Source organism: Hydra vulgaris, chromosome 07 (genome assembly GCF_038396675.1).
Source record: "Hydra vulgaris chromosome 07, alternate assembly HydraT2T_AEP".
In the NCBI taxonomy this organism is placed as follows: domain Eukaryota; kingdom Metazoa; phylum Cnidaria; class Hydrozoa; order Anthoathecata; family Hydridae; genus Hydra; species Hydra vulgaris.
Window position 1 is genome coordinate 30485001 of NC_088926.1, and position 13585 is coordinate 30498585.

A 13585-nucleotide genomic window follows, 5' to 3' on the forward strand; every position below is an offset into this window, starting at 1 on the left:
TTATTATTTTTATCAATAAAGAAATAATTAAAAAAAAAAAGAATTATATAATTTATTTTTTTAATTATTTCTTTATCAATAAAAAAAAAACTGCAAAAAAAAAACAAACATATTTTATGAGTTCATTATATTTTATGCTGACCCTAATCCTAAAACGAGTTTATAATGTTCTTAATGTTATGAACTGAAGCCAAGGGCGGATCCAGATCGTCCTTGGATATTTTGAAAACCATCTTTTTTTATTCAACAAAGCATGTTATTCGAAAACTAAAGTAAATTAAAGAGGCTGTTTAAAAGTGGTTAAAAATTTTAATAAATTTGTGGTAAAAAAAAAATTGGACTTGGTCTATTGATGTCAATAGATTAGGACGGTGTGAGACTAATATTCTAAAAAGATTAACTTTTATAATTTAAACCTGTTATAATTTATACCACAGAAACTTTTTTTTTCGGATTTTATAAATTAAACTCAAAAAACAACTCATCGTTATATCCTAAATCTGCGTCACCCGCACACAAACGTAAGAAACCCGAAATTTACTGACACTGGCTTGATTAGTGAATAGTAAAGTGCAAAAATTCAAAGTGCGATGCGTATGTTTGTCTTTGGCAAACATGCATACCAAAGTAACATGTAGAAGGCTATATAGGGTTCTATCTGCCTTTTATTTTTCGAGAACTTTTTATATTTCATTGTCAAAAGTTTTTTTGATATATATATAAAAAGTTCAATTTTTGTCATTTATGTTTTGTTAAAAAACAATTTTTGTCATTTATGTTTCGTTAAAAAACAATTTGTCATTTATGTTTCGTGATTAAACTTATAGTATTATTTATATAATTTTCATGTTATTTGTTTTTGATATTAATTATTAATAATTTTAATAATTAATAACAATAATTATAATATTTTTATATAACTTTTTTTTTTTTTTTTATAAAAAAAATCAACATAAACTCATAACTATTAAAGAAACTATTTTGCTGATATTTATTTGCAATGCATTATTAGATAATTTAATGTGTCAAATAGAAGTTTAAACTGAATTTCAAGTGAAACGTTTGAACTTTTTTTAATAAGTTAACAAAACTTTTTTAGCTCAACTTTTTTCAGAGTATTTTAAGCTACATCAAATGAAAACTGTGAGTGAAAAACAAAGTGAGATAATATAGTTAAAAAATATATTATAAAAAAAAAGACTTCTTAAAAAAGTTCATAAATACAACGTTAATAAATCTTTTTTAAACCATAGTACACGTTATTACCCAACTTGCCCACTTTAATCCGACCTTATGTAACATTAGATTGCTAGTTTAATTGAATATTTAACAATAAAATATTTAACATAAAATTCTTTAAATTATAATTAGCAACTGCTGCTGAAGAAGTGTTACTTTTATATAAACAAAACGATGAAGAAAGATGCAAATGATACCAGGAGCGAGGCTAAAATTAAAAATTTATATCCTTGATAATCAAAGTAAAAAAAAAATTATTAATTACGCATCGTCAATAACATTGTTTATAAGTTTAACTACAAAAAAGATACCTTTGCAGTTTAATCCTGACGACTTAGGCAGAGCATTAGCATTACTGTTGGAATTATTGTTTACAAAAGCACTGTTAGTAACAAAAACACTAGAGTTAACTTGAATTGATGGTGAAATACTGAAAGTAGCATTCAAAGGAGTATTCGCAACAGAGTTACTCGTTTGAGCTATTGAAACACTTGTTGCAAAAGAGACATTTGTCATACCAGAGACACTTGTCATATTATACATAAACGAGTTGCTTGAAGACATGGCATTAAGTATATCAGTATTAAACACGGGGTATGAAGATATTGAGAAAAGACTCGAAGAAGCAATGATAATAGCTAATAAAAAAAAGAAAAGTCATTATAAACGTTTTATAAACAAATTAAGTACAAATATATTTAAAATAATTCATTTAATTTGTCTTAAATAAATATTTATAATTGCAATAAATTACAACAAACTTTGAATAAATTTTATAAATGTATTACCAGCTTTTTCCCAATAATCATAACATAAAAAAGCAACATAAAATCAGCAATATAAATAACAAATGATAATTGTAGTCATTGTAGCAATAAAGAAAATGATATTGAAATGATAATCTGAAGAATGAAGTAAAATTAAAGTTTTCATAGAATCTACATTCAACACTGAATAATGTATGAAATATATTTTCTTTATAAAAACCTCATGAAAGTAAGTCAAAAAAGAAGATAAAAAAACATTTTTCAATTATCTCTACGATAATAAAAAATTGATTGGATGTGTAGAATATTAATTTGCAATTTTATGAACACTTACAATGTTTCAGCTTTATTTTTTGTTTTTTAATTAACAAATTCATATTCAACAAGACAGCAAACAACCTCTATAAAATTTGGGAATTAAGTTGGGAGACTAGAAGCTATTGAGTAAAAAAAATTGGGAATTAAGTTGGGAGACTAGAAGCTATCGAGTAAAGAAAATTGGGAATTAAGTTGGGAGACTAGAATCTATCGAGTAAAGAAAATTGAGAATTAAGTTGAAAGAGTAGAAGCTATCGAGTTAAGAAAATTGGGAATTAAGTTGGGAGACTAGAATCTATCGAGTAAAGAAAATTGAGAATTAAGTTGAAAGAGTAGAAGCTATTGAGTTAAGAAAATTGGGAATTAAGTTGGGAGACTAGAAGCTATCGAGTAAAGAAGAGAGTTAGAGAACAAGAAAACATCAGAAGATCTAATTTGGAAAGAAGTAGTATTAAAAAGAGTGCAGTCTTGAGAAGAAGAAGAACAATGAAGAGCAAAGAGAAAGTTCAGTGAAAAGAACAATAAAGAAGTGAAGAAGTGCTAAACAAAAGCACATAAAATAATAGTCAGATGATTTAAACTTGATTTCACAAAAAATAGATGAACTGATATGTATATCCTAGATTGACTGTGTTAATATTGAAACTTTTTGCAAATCAAAAGATAACAGTCATTAACACTGAGATCTGAAGATGAAACAGCCAAATTTATTTAAAGAAATTTGCAAGAGGTAAGATTCATTGGATAAAAAATTACTTCAAAGACCATGTATATTTTTTAAACATGTGGTAGTGGTGTACTGGTACAGTACTTGCTTAGTAAACAAAAATAATTGAGTTTGACTTCCACCATGTCCCTAATAGTACTACACTCAACTTATTTCTCCAAACAGCAACTTTGTTCACCTTTGTTACTTTATATTTTGGAGCTATAAGGTTAAGAGAACTAAACAATTTATTTACATTTACAATAAAAACAACAACTGTTACTAGGGGGTTAGTCTACCTTCTTTGGCCTTGGGGAGGCAAACTCTGTAATAAAGATTTTATATGCTGTATAATTGTTGGTATTATAGTCATGGTTTAAATGACTAGTTAGAAGTTGGCTCAAAAAAATACAGTAATATAAAAATATAGTACCCTAAGTATTTAGTACCCTAAAAATAAGTTATGTAGTTTAGTACCCTAAAAATAAGTTATGTAGTTACTTTTTTCATGCTAATCAACCAAAAGTAGTTTTAGATTTATAATCTTTTTAAAAGGATAAACAATACTGCCATCTTATATTTTTCTTAACTTAACAATGGTCAGATGATGATCAGATGGTATTTAGAAATTAATAAAAACGATCCTACAACTTTTGTTTTCCCACTTTAGGCACTTTTTATACTTTTTTTCACATTGCCAAAGCTGAAGGGAACAGTTTAGAAGGCTTTTTTTTTAAATAGTCTTTTTTTTTAAATTGTTATTACAATCTTCTTGATCCTTTAATACTGAAACCGCTGCATGAAACAAGCTGAAACAAGTTGAATACATTACTATATAGTAGTGTAACTTAACAACTAAAATACACACAAAAACAATATTATACTAATAACAATAACAAAAACCAGAAACCAAAATTAAAAAAAAAAATTTTCTTTGTAAGTTAACAATAAAAGATATATAAAACTAACATGGTTGAGGGTTCAAAGTCCAATTTACAACACTTTGAGATGTAATCTTGTTATCATGGTATGCAAGCAGTCCATCATCTAAAATAAAAGACCAAAATTTAAGCTATTATACAAGTTATCATTTTTAAATAAATATCATCATCATAATCGATGCTATTATTATTAATATCATTGTTGCACTTATGCCATCATCATCAACACCATTAACTTATCATTATAATCATTATCATCATCACCATGTGTGTTAAAACATTTAAAACAAATATCATACTACTCAGAGAACTTCCATATGCCAAAGCACCATCATACAGAGTATCATTTAGTGGAAGTAAACTGTCCGCATAAGCACCAACATCCAGTGGGCGTGAGTACCTTAAAAAATAATATAATAAATTTATATACACAAATCATTTTTCTTTAAATAAATTCTTTGATTTACAGTTGCAGTATTTAAAACAAGAACAGCTACTTTTATTGGCAGAAAATTAATGACAAGATTAGAAAGACAACCTTAACTAATGCTTAAGTTAATATTATTTGTCAATCAATGTAACTGCACCCCTTGCATGTTCTACTCATTTATCATTCAATGTAGCAGCACTCTTTACATGTTTTATCTATTTGTCAGTCAATGTTGCAGAACTCTGGTGTTCTACCAATTTGTCAGTCAATGAGGCTGCACTCCTCGCATGTTCTACCTATTTCTCAGTCAATGTAGCAGCAATTACTAAAAAAGAACTGTATTTCAAACAAGGGCAGATATATATAGGTAGAGAATAAAATCATGAATAAAATAATAGTGAAAACAATAAAGACAACCTTCAAAGATGCAAAGGTTGTCTTTCTATTCTTAGATGCCTTCCATAAAAGGTCAGTGATGAATAATCCATGATGTAAAAGGTAGAACATAGGAATATCAACATATTGCAAGAAGACAATGATTTTTTATGTGTGTGTATATATATATATATATATATATATATATACACACACACACATATCCATTATATCCAGTGGGTATAAGACTTCTATTAAATACGTATTAAAACAAACATTTTTTTGATGTCTAAAACACATCTTGTGCCCACTGGGTATATATATAATTAGCATAAAAAATAAGAAACCGAAGGTCAACATTTTGTAATTTTTTACACTTTTTAGATGTCAAAAACACATCTTGTGCACACTGAGTGTAATATATATATATATATATATATTTATATATATATATATATATATATATATATATAGTTCTATAGATTGTTGCATTTGGAAAGCACGGAAGGAAAAAAATGATTCTTACGCCAACAAGTTCACTTTTAATTACTTTTGACTTTTGTCCAACATTTGAGTGTTGTCAGAAAGTAAAAACCATTAACTTAATTACAAATTAATCGTTTTTTAAAAAACCCCAAACTACATGCTACTATCTTATAGCCTGACTCACAAGAGAGTGCTGCTACATCGACTGAGGATTAGGCCGTCTATCAATAAATTAATTAAAAAATTCCGGTCTTGCATTTTAATTTTTACTTTTTGTCAACAAAATACGGAAAAAACATTCTGACAACATATAAAAGATATATATATATATATATATATATATATATATATATATATATATATATATATTACTTTTTTATTATACATTTTTTTTTTATAATTATTATTATTTAATGTATATAAACTATATTATATATATATATATATATATATATATATATATATATATATATATTATATATACAAATATATATATACAAATATATATATATATAGTACTTTTTTATTATACATTTTTTTTTTATAATTATTATTATTTAATGTATATAAACTATATTATATATATATATATATATATATATATATATATATATATATATATATATATATATATATATAGTACTTTTTTATTATATATTTTTCTTTTATAATTATTATTATTTAATATATATAAACTATATTATATATATATATATATATATATATATATATATATATATATATATATATATATATATATATATATATATATATATATAATATAGTTTATATACATTAAATAATAATAATTATAAAAAAAAAATGTATAATAAAAAAGTACTATATATATATATATATATATATATATATATAGTAATAATATATATATATATATATATATATATATATATATATATATATATATATATATAAATATATATATATATATATATTATTACTATATATATATATATATATAGTACTTTTTTATTATACATTTTTTTTTTATAATTATTATTATTTAATGTATATAAACTATATTAAGCTTACAAGCAAGTGAAGTAAGTTCCATTCACAGCACTCTCTACCAATGTCACACTTGCAACCTGATTATAAAGGAAAAACTAAAGTTATAAATTGCTTTTTAGTAAAAAATATATAACAAGCTTTTAAATTTAAATATTCAAAATTAGCGCTTCTATGAAAACTTGTTTGAGTTTCTGAGGACAATAGCTAAGACAATCATACCTTAAAATAAAATTTAAAATATATCTATCAATGGAGATCATAAAAAAAGATATATATTGACTATTATTACTTTTTTATAGTAAAAAAAATCCTGGAAACAAGGTGGGTGTATAAAATAAGATTACTATTAAATTAATTTTGGTAAAAATTTCATTAAATTCATTCAAATAAAAATTATCATAAAAATTTGAAAAAATGCATTATGTTTGAAAAATGCAAATGTTTTAAAATGCCAAAAAAATAAAATATTCATTATTTCTTCCTACTTAAATTGTTGGTTTTTTTAAATTTATGTTAGTAATTTTTGTTTTTAGATAATTGCAAATATATTTATTCAAACTTAAAGTTATTTTAAATTTATTTTAAATTACTGCTAGATCAGAGATACTAGAGTGTTAAAATAGTACCTTGATTGATTGATTTAATTGATTTAAATTTATTAGAACAGTAATACATGTTCTAAAGGACGCAGAGGTCCAAAAAAATAAATAGGACTCTGACAGTGTGATCCACAACAATAAAATATACTAGAAAGGTTACAAAATTAAGAAATAAAGTACATCTATTACAAAAACAGTTACATGAGATGCAGTTAGCTTGAACAGTATTTTTCAAAATTGATGGAGTTAATTTTTGTTGCAAAGCTCTTGATATTATTGGCATATACGAAATCAGATGGTAATTTATTCCTAATCAAATAACACTTAGCAAGAAAGAATATTTGAGAATCTTGCTTTAAACGACGAATTTTGAGTTACTTAAAAACCCTCACACATGATTACTGCTTATCAACATTACTTAACTCTTACTCAACATTATTCAACTGCCTCTAAACACTGCTCAACCCTCACTCAACATTATTCAACCTCCTCTTCAATTTGGAACAATTTTGTTTCAAATCGAGTATTGAAAGTCTGTTGAAATATAAAAATTTACTTAAGTTGGCAATTTTCTTTGTAAAACGTCTTTGGACATTTTTGACTGCATTTATTAATTCAGTGCAATGTGGTGACCAGACCAGAGAGCAATATTCTAAAATAGATCTTGTGTAAGTAGTAAAGGCTTTTACAAGAACATGTGGATCACAACTTTTAAAACACTAAAGTATTCAATATGCTCGGATGTTAGCTGCATGGACAACATTTAAAATATGATTTTAGCAATTTAGAAAAGATTCCATAGTCACACTAAGGTCTTTTGGATTTTTAGACCAAATTTAATTATGAATTCCTAATTTATAACTGAAATTTATATGTTTACAAATTGAAGCAGGTGATATTCTTAAGATTTTTGATTATAGAGGGTAAATTATTAACATATAATAAGAATGTTGGCCCAAAACGCTACCTTGAGGATCTCCCCTAATAATGCTAGATAGTTTTGACAGTGAATTTCCTACCAGGACTTTTTGGTATTTATTTAAAAGAAATGCCAAAATAGAATTAAGGAGATTATTTTTTATACTATAAATTGCAAGCTTTCTCATGAAATTTGGGTGAGGTACAGAATCAAATGCTTTTTGGAAATCAATGTTTGGATTAAAAATCGTGTTGATTATTATATTATTACTATTTAGATAGTCAGCAGTTTTTACTTTCCAATAATACTTTCTAATAATACTTTCCATGACATGACAGCTGGTACATGTTAGAAAGATGGGTTTATCATTATTAACATCTGAGGTGGATCCTTTTTTAAAGTTGGGGGAAACCAAAGTTAAATCCACTGTTTAGGTAGGTTACATAATTTGGGGTTTAAACTGTAAAAAGATTAAAACTGATATAGATTAAAAGATTTAAACAGTTTGTTAAACTGATAACTGCCATCAATTTTTTTTAGGACTATTGTTTATAAATGAAGTTATATTTCACGAGCCAATAACTTACAGTTTGGCATTTAGTTTACAGTTACATTTAGTTTACATTTACATTTAGTTACAGTTTGGTAGTTTGGCATTTAGTGTATCATCGTTAAATAAACTTCAGTTTATTTTGGAAGCAGTGGCATATTTATATTTTTTAATTTTAATTTTTGATTAAGGATTTTATAAAAAATATTTTTATCTCTCCTTTGAGTATTAGTAAAAATATAATTTTTATTCAATTTTTGTTAACAATACATTGTATAGTATCACAAGAATTAGAGGGTGGATGATATCTCCCTTTGTGGAAATTAATGTTGATGCATTTTAGTTGTAATATTTCAATATCAACTCCATATTTAAAATCAAATAGTAGCAAACAAAATAAAAAAAAATAATTGAAAAAAAATCTTACACTGGATGCACTTATATAATTAGCTGAACCAATATCAGATGATTTAAATAAACCAAACTTAGGGACTTGATCGTTTCCTTTGATACAGTATGCACCATACAAATTTGTCTGAAGAAAAATTATTTAAATAGATAACAGAGTATAGTACATTATATATTAATTATTGATACAAGTGCCAGCATAATATAAATAATAAAATGAATCTTTTAAAAATATTAAAAAATAAGTTTAAAAATATTAAAATTTGTTACACATTAAATGTTAAGGTAAGTTTCCACTCGGCTGTTTTTCAACGGGAACGGAAAGGGAAGCAAAAAATAATCATGTGGGCATGCGTAGTATAAGTTTTAGTTTGTCCAAAGGAAACTACGCATGATCTGTGATTATTTTTGCCTTCCCTATCACGTTACCATAAAGAAAAATGAATAAGTGGAAACTCACCTTTACTGATGGTGTCATAGTGAAACAGCCATCTAAGGGATATACATAGTACATACACTGATTGTAAGTTTGGATTTGGGCAGGCATAATCTATTTAGAAATTATGCAAAATCACTGTATAAATGACATGTATTTAACGTCTGTTCACAAAAAATCCGGAATGAAAAATTGTTCTTAATTGAATACAAAATTAATTGATTTTTGACAAAAATTTTAACTAAAATGAGTGACTGGACATTGTTAACTATTTTATAACCGAAAGTGGTCCTAAATCAGCGGCTTTTCGAACTTTAGTTTTGACTGAATCCATTAGGTTGAAAAAGTAGTCTGGATCAAACTCTTTCAACTTTAATCGAATTCTATTCTTAAGGTGGTCAAGATTTTTCGCAGTAAATCCATTTCCATAAACTTTTGCTTTTAAATGTGCCCAAAAATTTTCAATTGGCCTTAACTGCGGTACATTTGGGGGGTTATCTTTAGCGTCGACAAAGTTAATACCTAAAGTGTTGTAAGTTTCTAATGTGTGTTTTGCATAATGACATCTCGCTTCGTCAGGCCAAAATAAAATTTTCATGTTTTGATGCTTGGAATTTATAAATGGAAGAAGTCTTTTTGTAATACATTCTTTAGAATAAGTTTTTGCATCCAGTGCACAGTTTTTTACAGCAAAATAAGGCGATGAATGACCAAAACGACTGATTGCAATCCAAACGAGAACTTTCTCGTCAAACTTTTTTTTGAAGTTGAATTTAATGTTAGGATCAGTTTGAGAACTATCCTTTGTATAGTAGCCAGAGTTTTGTGAACAATTTGCACCATTTACACAGAAATAAGATTCATCGTCCATGATGATTTCAAACTCATTTGATGGCTTGAAAAAAGTTTTTGAAAGTTTTAATATGTTTTTCTTTTGTTTAATTTCTTGTTTTTCTGTTGTTTTTGGTGCATTTTTTCTTTTGGTATACTTTAGTCCATGCATACTTAATAATCTATTTACGTATGAAACGCTTATCTTATATTTTAGTGCCAATTTTCTTTGCGAAATCCCGATTCTCTCTTCTGCTCTTGCAATCATGGACTCTCTCTTTTCTGGTGTAATTTTTAAAGGTTTTCTGCCGCAACCGATTTTTCTATTCATTGGCAAATTATTTTCAGACCTTTTAATTATGTCATAAATTGTAGATTTAGCGATTCCCATTTTCTTAAAATGATCCACTGTAAATTTCTTTCCACTGTTTATGTTTTATTTATAAAAATTTCCAATCACATTTCTAACATCGTTCTCTTTTAGATGCTCCATGTTTATTTGAATTAATTATTTAAACTCAATTTTGCCACAAAATGAAACTGTTGTTGTTGACCGATTAAATTTAAAAATTTCGAATCGAAAATTCGAAATTTAGAACAATTTGTGTACATTTGAAATCAGTCCGGATTTTTTGTGAACAGACGTTACAATATTGCTTAAGGTTTTTTTCAATTTTCCTCTTTTTTGGTAACAGAAGCTGAAGCTCTTAAAGTTGCCATCAATACAGAAACATGTTGTCAAAAATAGAAAATGTTGAGAAAATAATTAGCATCTTGACATCTGAATTTTGTTGAGGTACAGAATAAACAATCATTTGCTTTGTCCCTATAAATAATTTTTTTGACTTGTCTACTTGACTGTTTTATCATCGACAATTTAATACTGCAGTTAAAAATAAATGATTTAACAGTTTAAAAAAAGTTTGCAGAAACAATATATGAAGCCTACAAAAAAAAACAAGTATGTCAGATTTTATTGAAGCCTTTGATATATTAAGTACAATAGCTTATGCCTCAGTCAAAATTTTTTCGTATAAAATTTGCAACCCCCTCAAATTGAGGAGGGTTTTATATTGTCATAAACTAATATGGTCATAACTTTATATGGTCATAATTTTTGAACGCTAAAATATTTTACTATGAAATTTAAAATTTATCGATGCATATAAGTCTAGTTGAAAATAATACAAAAAATATTTCATCAACTTGTTGCTCTCACGTATGGGGCAAGAGAGCTAAATTTTTGGGGCTTTTTTGTTCCCAAGCTCCAATCATCGCAATTTTTTGCAAAGCATCCTTATTTGGTATAAACATATAAATGTTTGGAGTTTGCTCCATGTCTGAAAGTTAGCTATCTCAAAGACCAAAAAATGCTTTGGGCGCCACTGCAATTACTTGTAAAGTCTACTGACAATTGACAAATTCTACAACTATTTCTGATAACCTAAAAAAATTCAAATTCATCAACGTAGTTTTTCACTTGATATTGACAGATTGACATTAAATAAGAAAAAAAAATTGATTTCCAAATAAAAAAAATTAAATTTTTTTTACTTTTTTCAAACTTAAACATATTTTTATTTAAAACTAGCAAGCTGCCCATTTTAAAATTAATTAAATAATAATAAAACTTTTTTATATGTTGATGACTAAATGTTGGTTATACAATTTAGTTTCTAATGTTTTTTGTATTATATCCCTTTTTATATAGAGAATGCCAAATACATCTAAGACTTGGGATTATTTTCAAAAATTACTGGCCAGACAGCAGCTAAGTGCCTTAAATGTGGTAGTTCTAAACAAACAAAAGGAGCAAATATTCGGTTGGCAACTAAGTAATTGCGGATTTTTTTAGAAAATAAGAGATAATTTTTTCATGGTAAGAAATATTTTTATTCTGTAATGTATTGTCCAATTCTGAGCTATGACCTTTTACCATCTTTCAAGCAGCATCATATTTCCACGTTCATAAAACTTCTGGTTATTATCAGCAAAAAACTGAACCAGGTACGATTTGACATCATCATCATTATTTAATTTTTTACCATTCAAGGAGTTTTGCAAAGATCGAAATAAAATCTTCTACAGCTTGTGGCCCGGACAACATACCTGTTATTGTCTTGCAGAAGTGTTCTCTGGAGCTGTCGTCTATACTCTCAAAACTATTCAACAAGTGCTTATCAGAGTCTTGTTTTCCAGCCTGCTGGAAAGCAGCATCTGTTATCCCTATCTTCAAAAATTCTGGAGAGCGATCTGATTCGTCTAAATACCATCCCATAAGTCTTCTTCCTATCATAAGCAAGATTTTTGAATCTTTAATTAACAAACACTTGATTTCTCATCTTGAATCTAATAACTTAACCATCAATATGGATTTCGATCTTCTTGTTCTACAGCTGATTTGCTAACAGTAATAACTGATAGGTTTTATCGTGCATTAGATGAAGGTGGAGAGGTTAAGGCCATTGCTCTTGACATTTCAAAAACTTTTGATAAAGTTTGGCATGCTGGTCTTCTCCATAAGCTTTCTTCTTATGGTGAATCTGGCAACATCTTTAAGATTATTGAATCCTTTCTTTCCAATCGTAGTATAAAAGTTGTCCTCAATAAACAGCACTCTTCTTCTTATTCTGTAACTTCAGGGGTTCCTCAAGGTTCTATCCTTGGCCCTATACTCTTTTTAATTTACATTAACTTCTTACATCTAAGGTGGCATTGTTTGCTGATGATACTACCATTTATTCTTGTCATGATAAGAAACCAACACCCTCTGATTGCTTGGAGAGGGCATTTGAGCTTGAAAAGGATCTCACTTCTACTACAGCATGGGGCTCACAATGCCTGGTGAACTTTAATTCAGATAAAACTTGAGCTCGTCACTTTCTTACTTCGGATTCTATTCTCTATCTCTATAAATCTCAAATCCGGCCTTGTATGGAATACTGTTGCCATATCTGGGGTGGATCTTCTAATGATACCCTTTCTCTTTTAGACAAGGTGCAAAAACGCATTGTGAACATAGTTGGACCTGCTATTGCAGGCAACCTCCAATCATTATCACATCGTCGTAATGTTGCTTCTCTTTCTCTTTTCTACAAATACTATAATGGGCACTGCTCTAAAGAGCTAGCGTCTCTTGTGCCATCTACAAAAATTCATTCTCGTGTTACTCGTCATTCAATTAAGTGTCATCCTTTTTCTGTGACTGTTCCTAAGTGCTCCAAAAACGCTTATTCATCTAGTTTTTTTCCTCGAACATCAGCTCTTTGGAATTCGCTTCCTTCATCTTGCTTTCCTGATTCATATAATTTGCAATCCTTTAAGTCGTCCGCCAATCGTTATCTTGCTCTACAATCTTCATCTTTTTTCTTTCAGTAACTTCCAACTTTAATTAGTGGCTGCTTGCAGCCTTGTTGGAAGCGAAGATGTTTAAAAAAAAAAAGTAATCAGAGGGTGCAAGGTCAAGACTATATGGTGGATGTGGCAAAACATTCCAACCAAGCTTCAACAATTTTTGCAGAGTGATCAAAGATGTGTGTGGCCTTGCATTG

General features: G+C 27.4%; 1 protein-coding gene across 1 annotated transcript in view; it reads right to left on the minus strand.

Moving 5' to 3' along the window:
• Nucleotides 1–1391: 1391 nt before the first annotated feature.
• Nucleotides 1392–13585, minus strand: part of LOC101235710 (uncharacterized) — a 34769-nt gene continuing 22575 nt past the window's right edge. The window contains exons 3-8 of the mRNA XM_065801618.1: nt 8787–8894; nt 6313–6368; nt 4271–4371; nt 4000–4077; nt 1551–1877; nt 1392–1447 (exon numbers count right to left, since the gene is read on the minus strand). Coding sequence (XP_065657690.1) covers nt 1398–1447; nt 1551–1877; nt 4000–4077; nt 4271–4371; nt 6313–6368; nt 8787–8894 — 720 coding nt within the window. The 3' untranslated portion in view covers nt 1392–1397. The remainder of the gene's footprint in view (nt 1448–1550; nt 1878–3999; nt 4078–4270; nt 4372–6312; nt 6369–8786; nt 8895–13585) is intronic.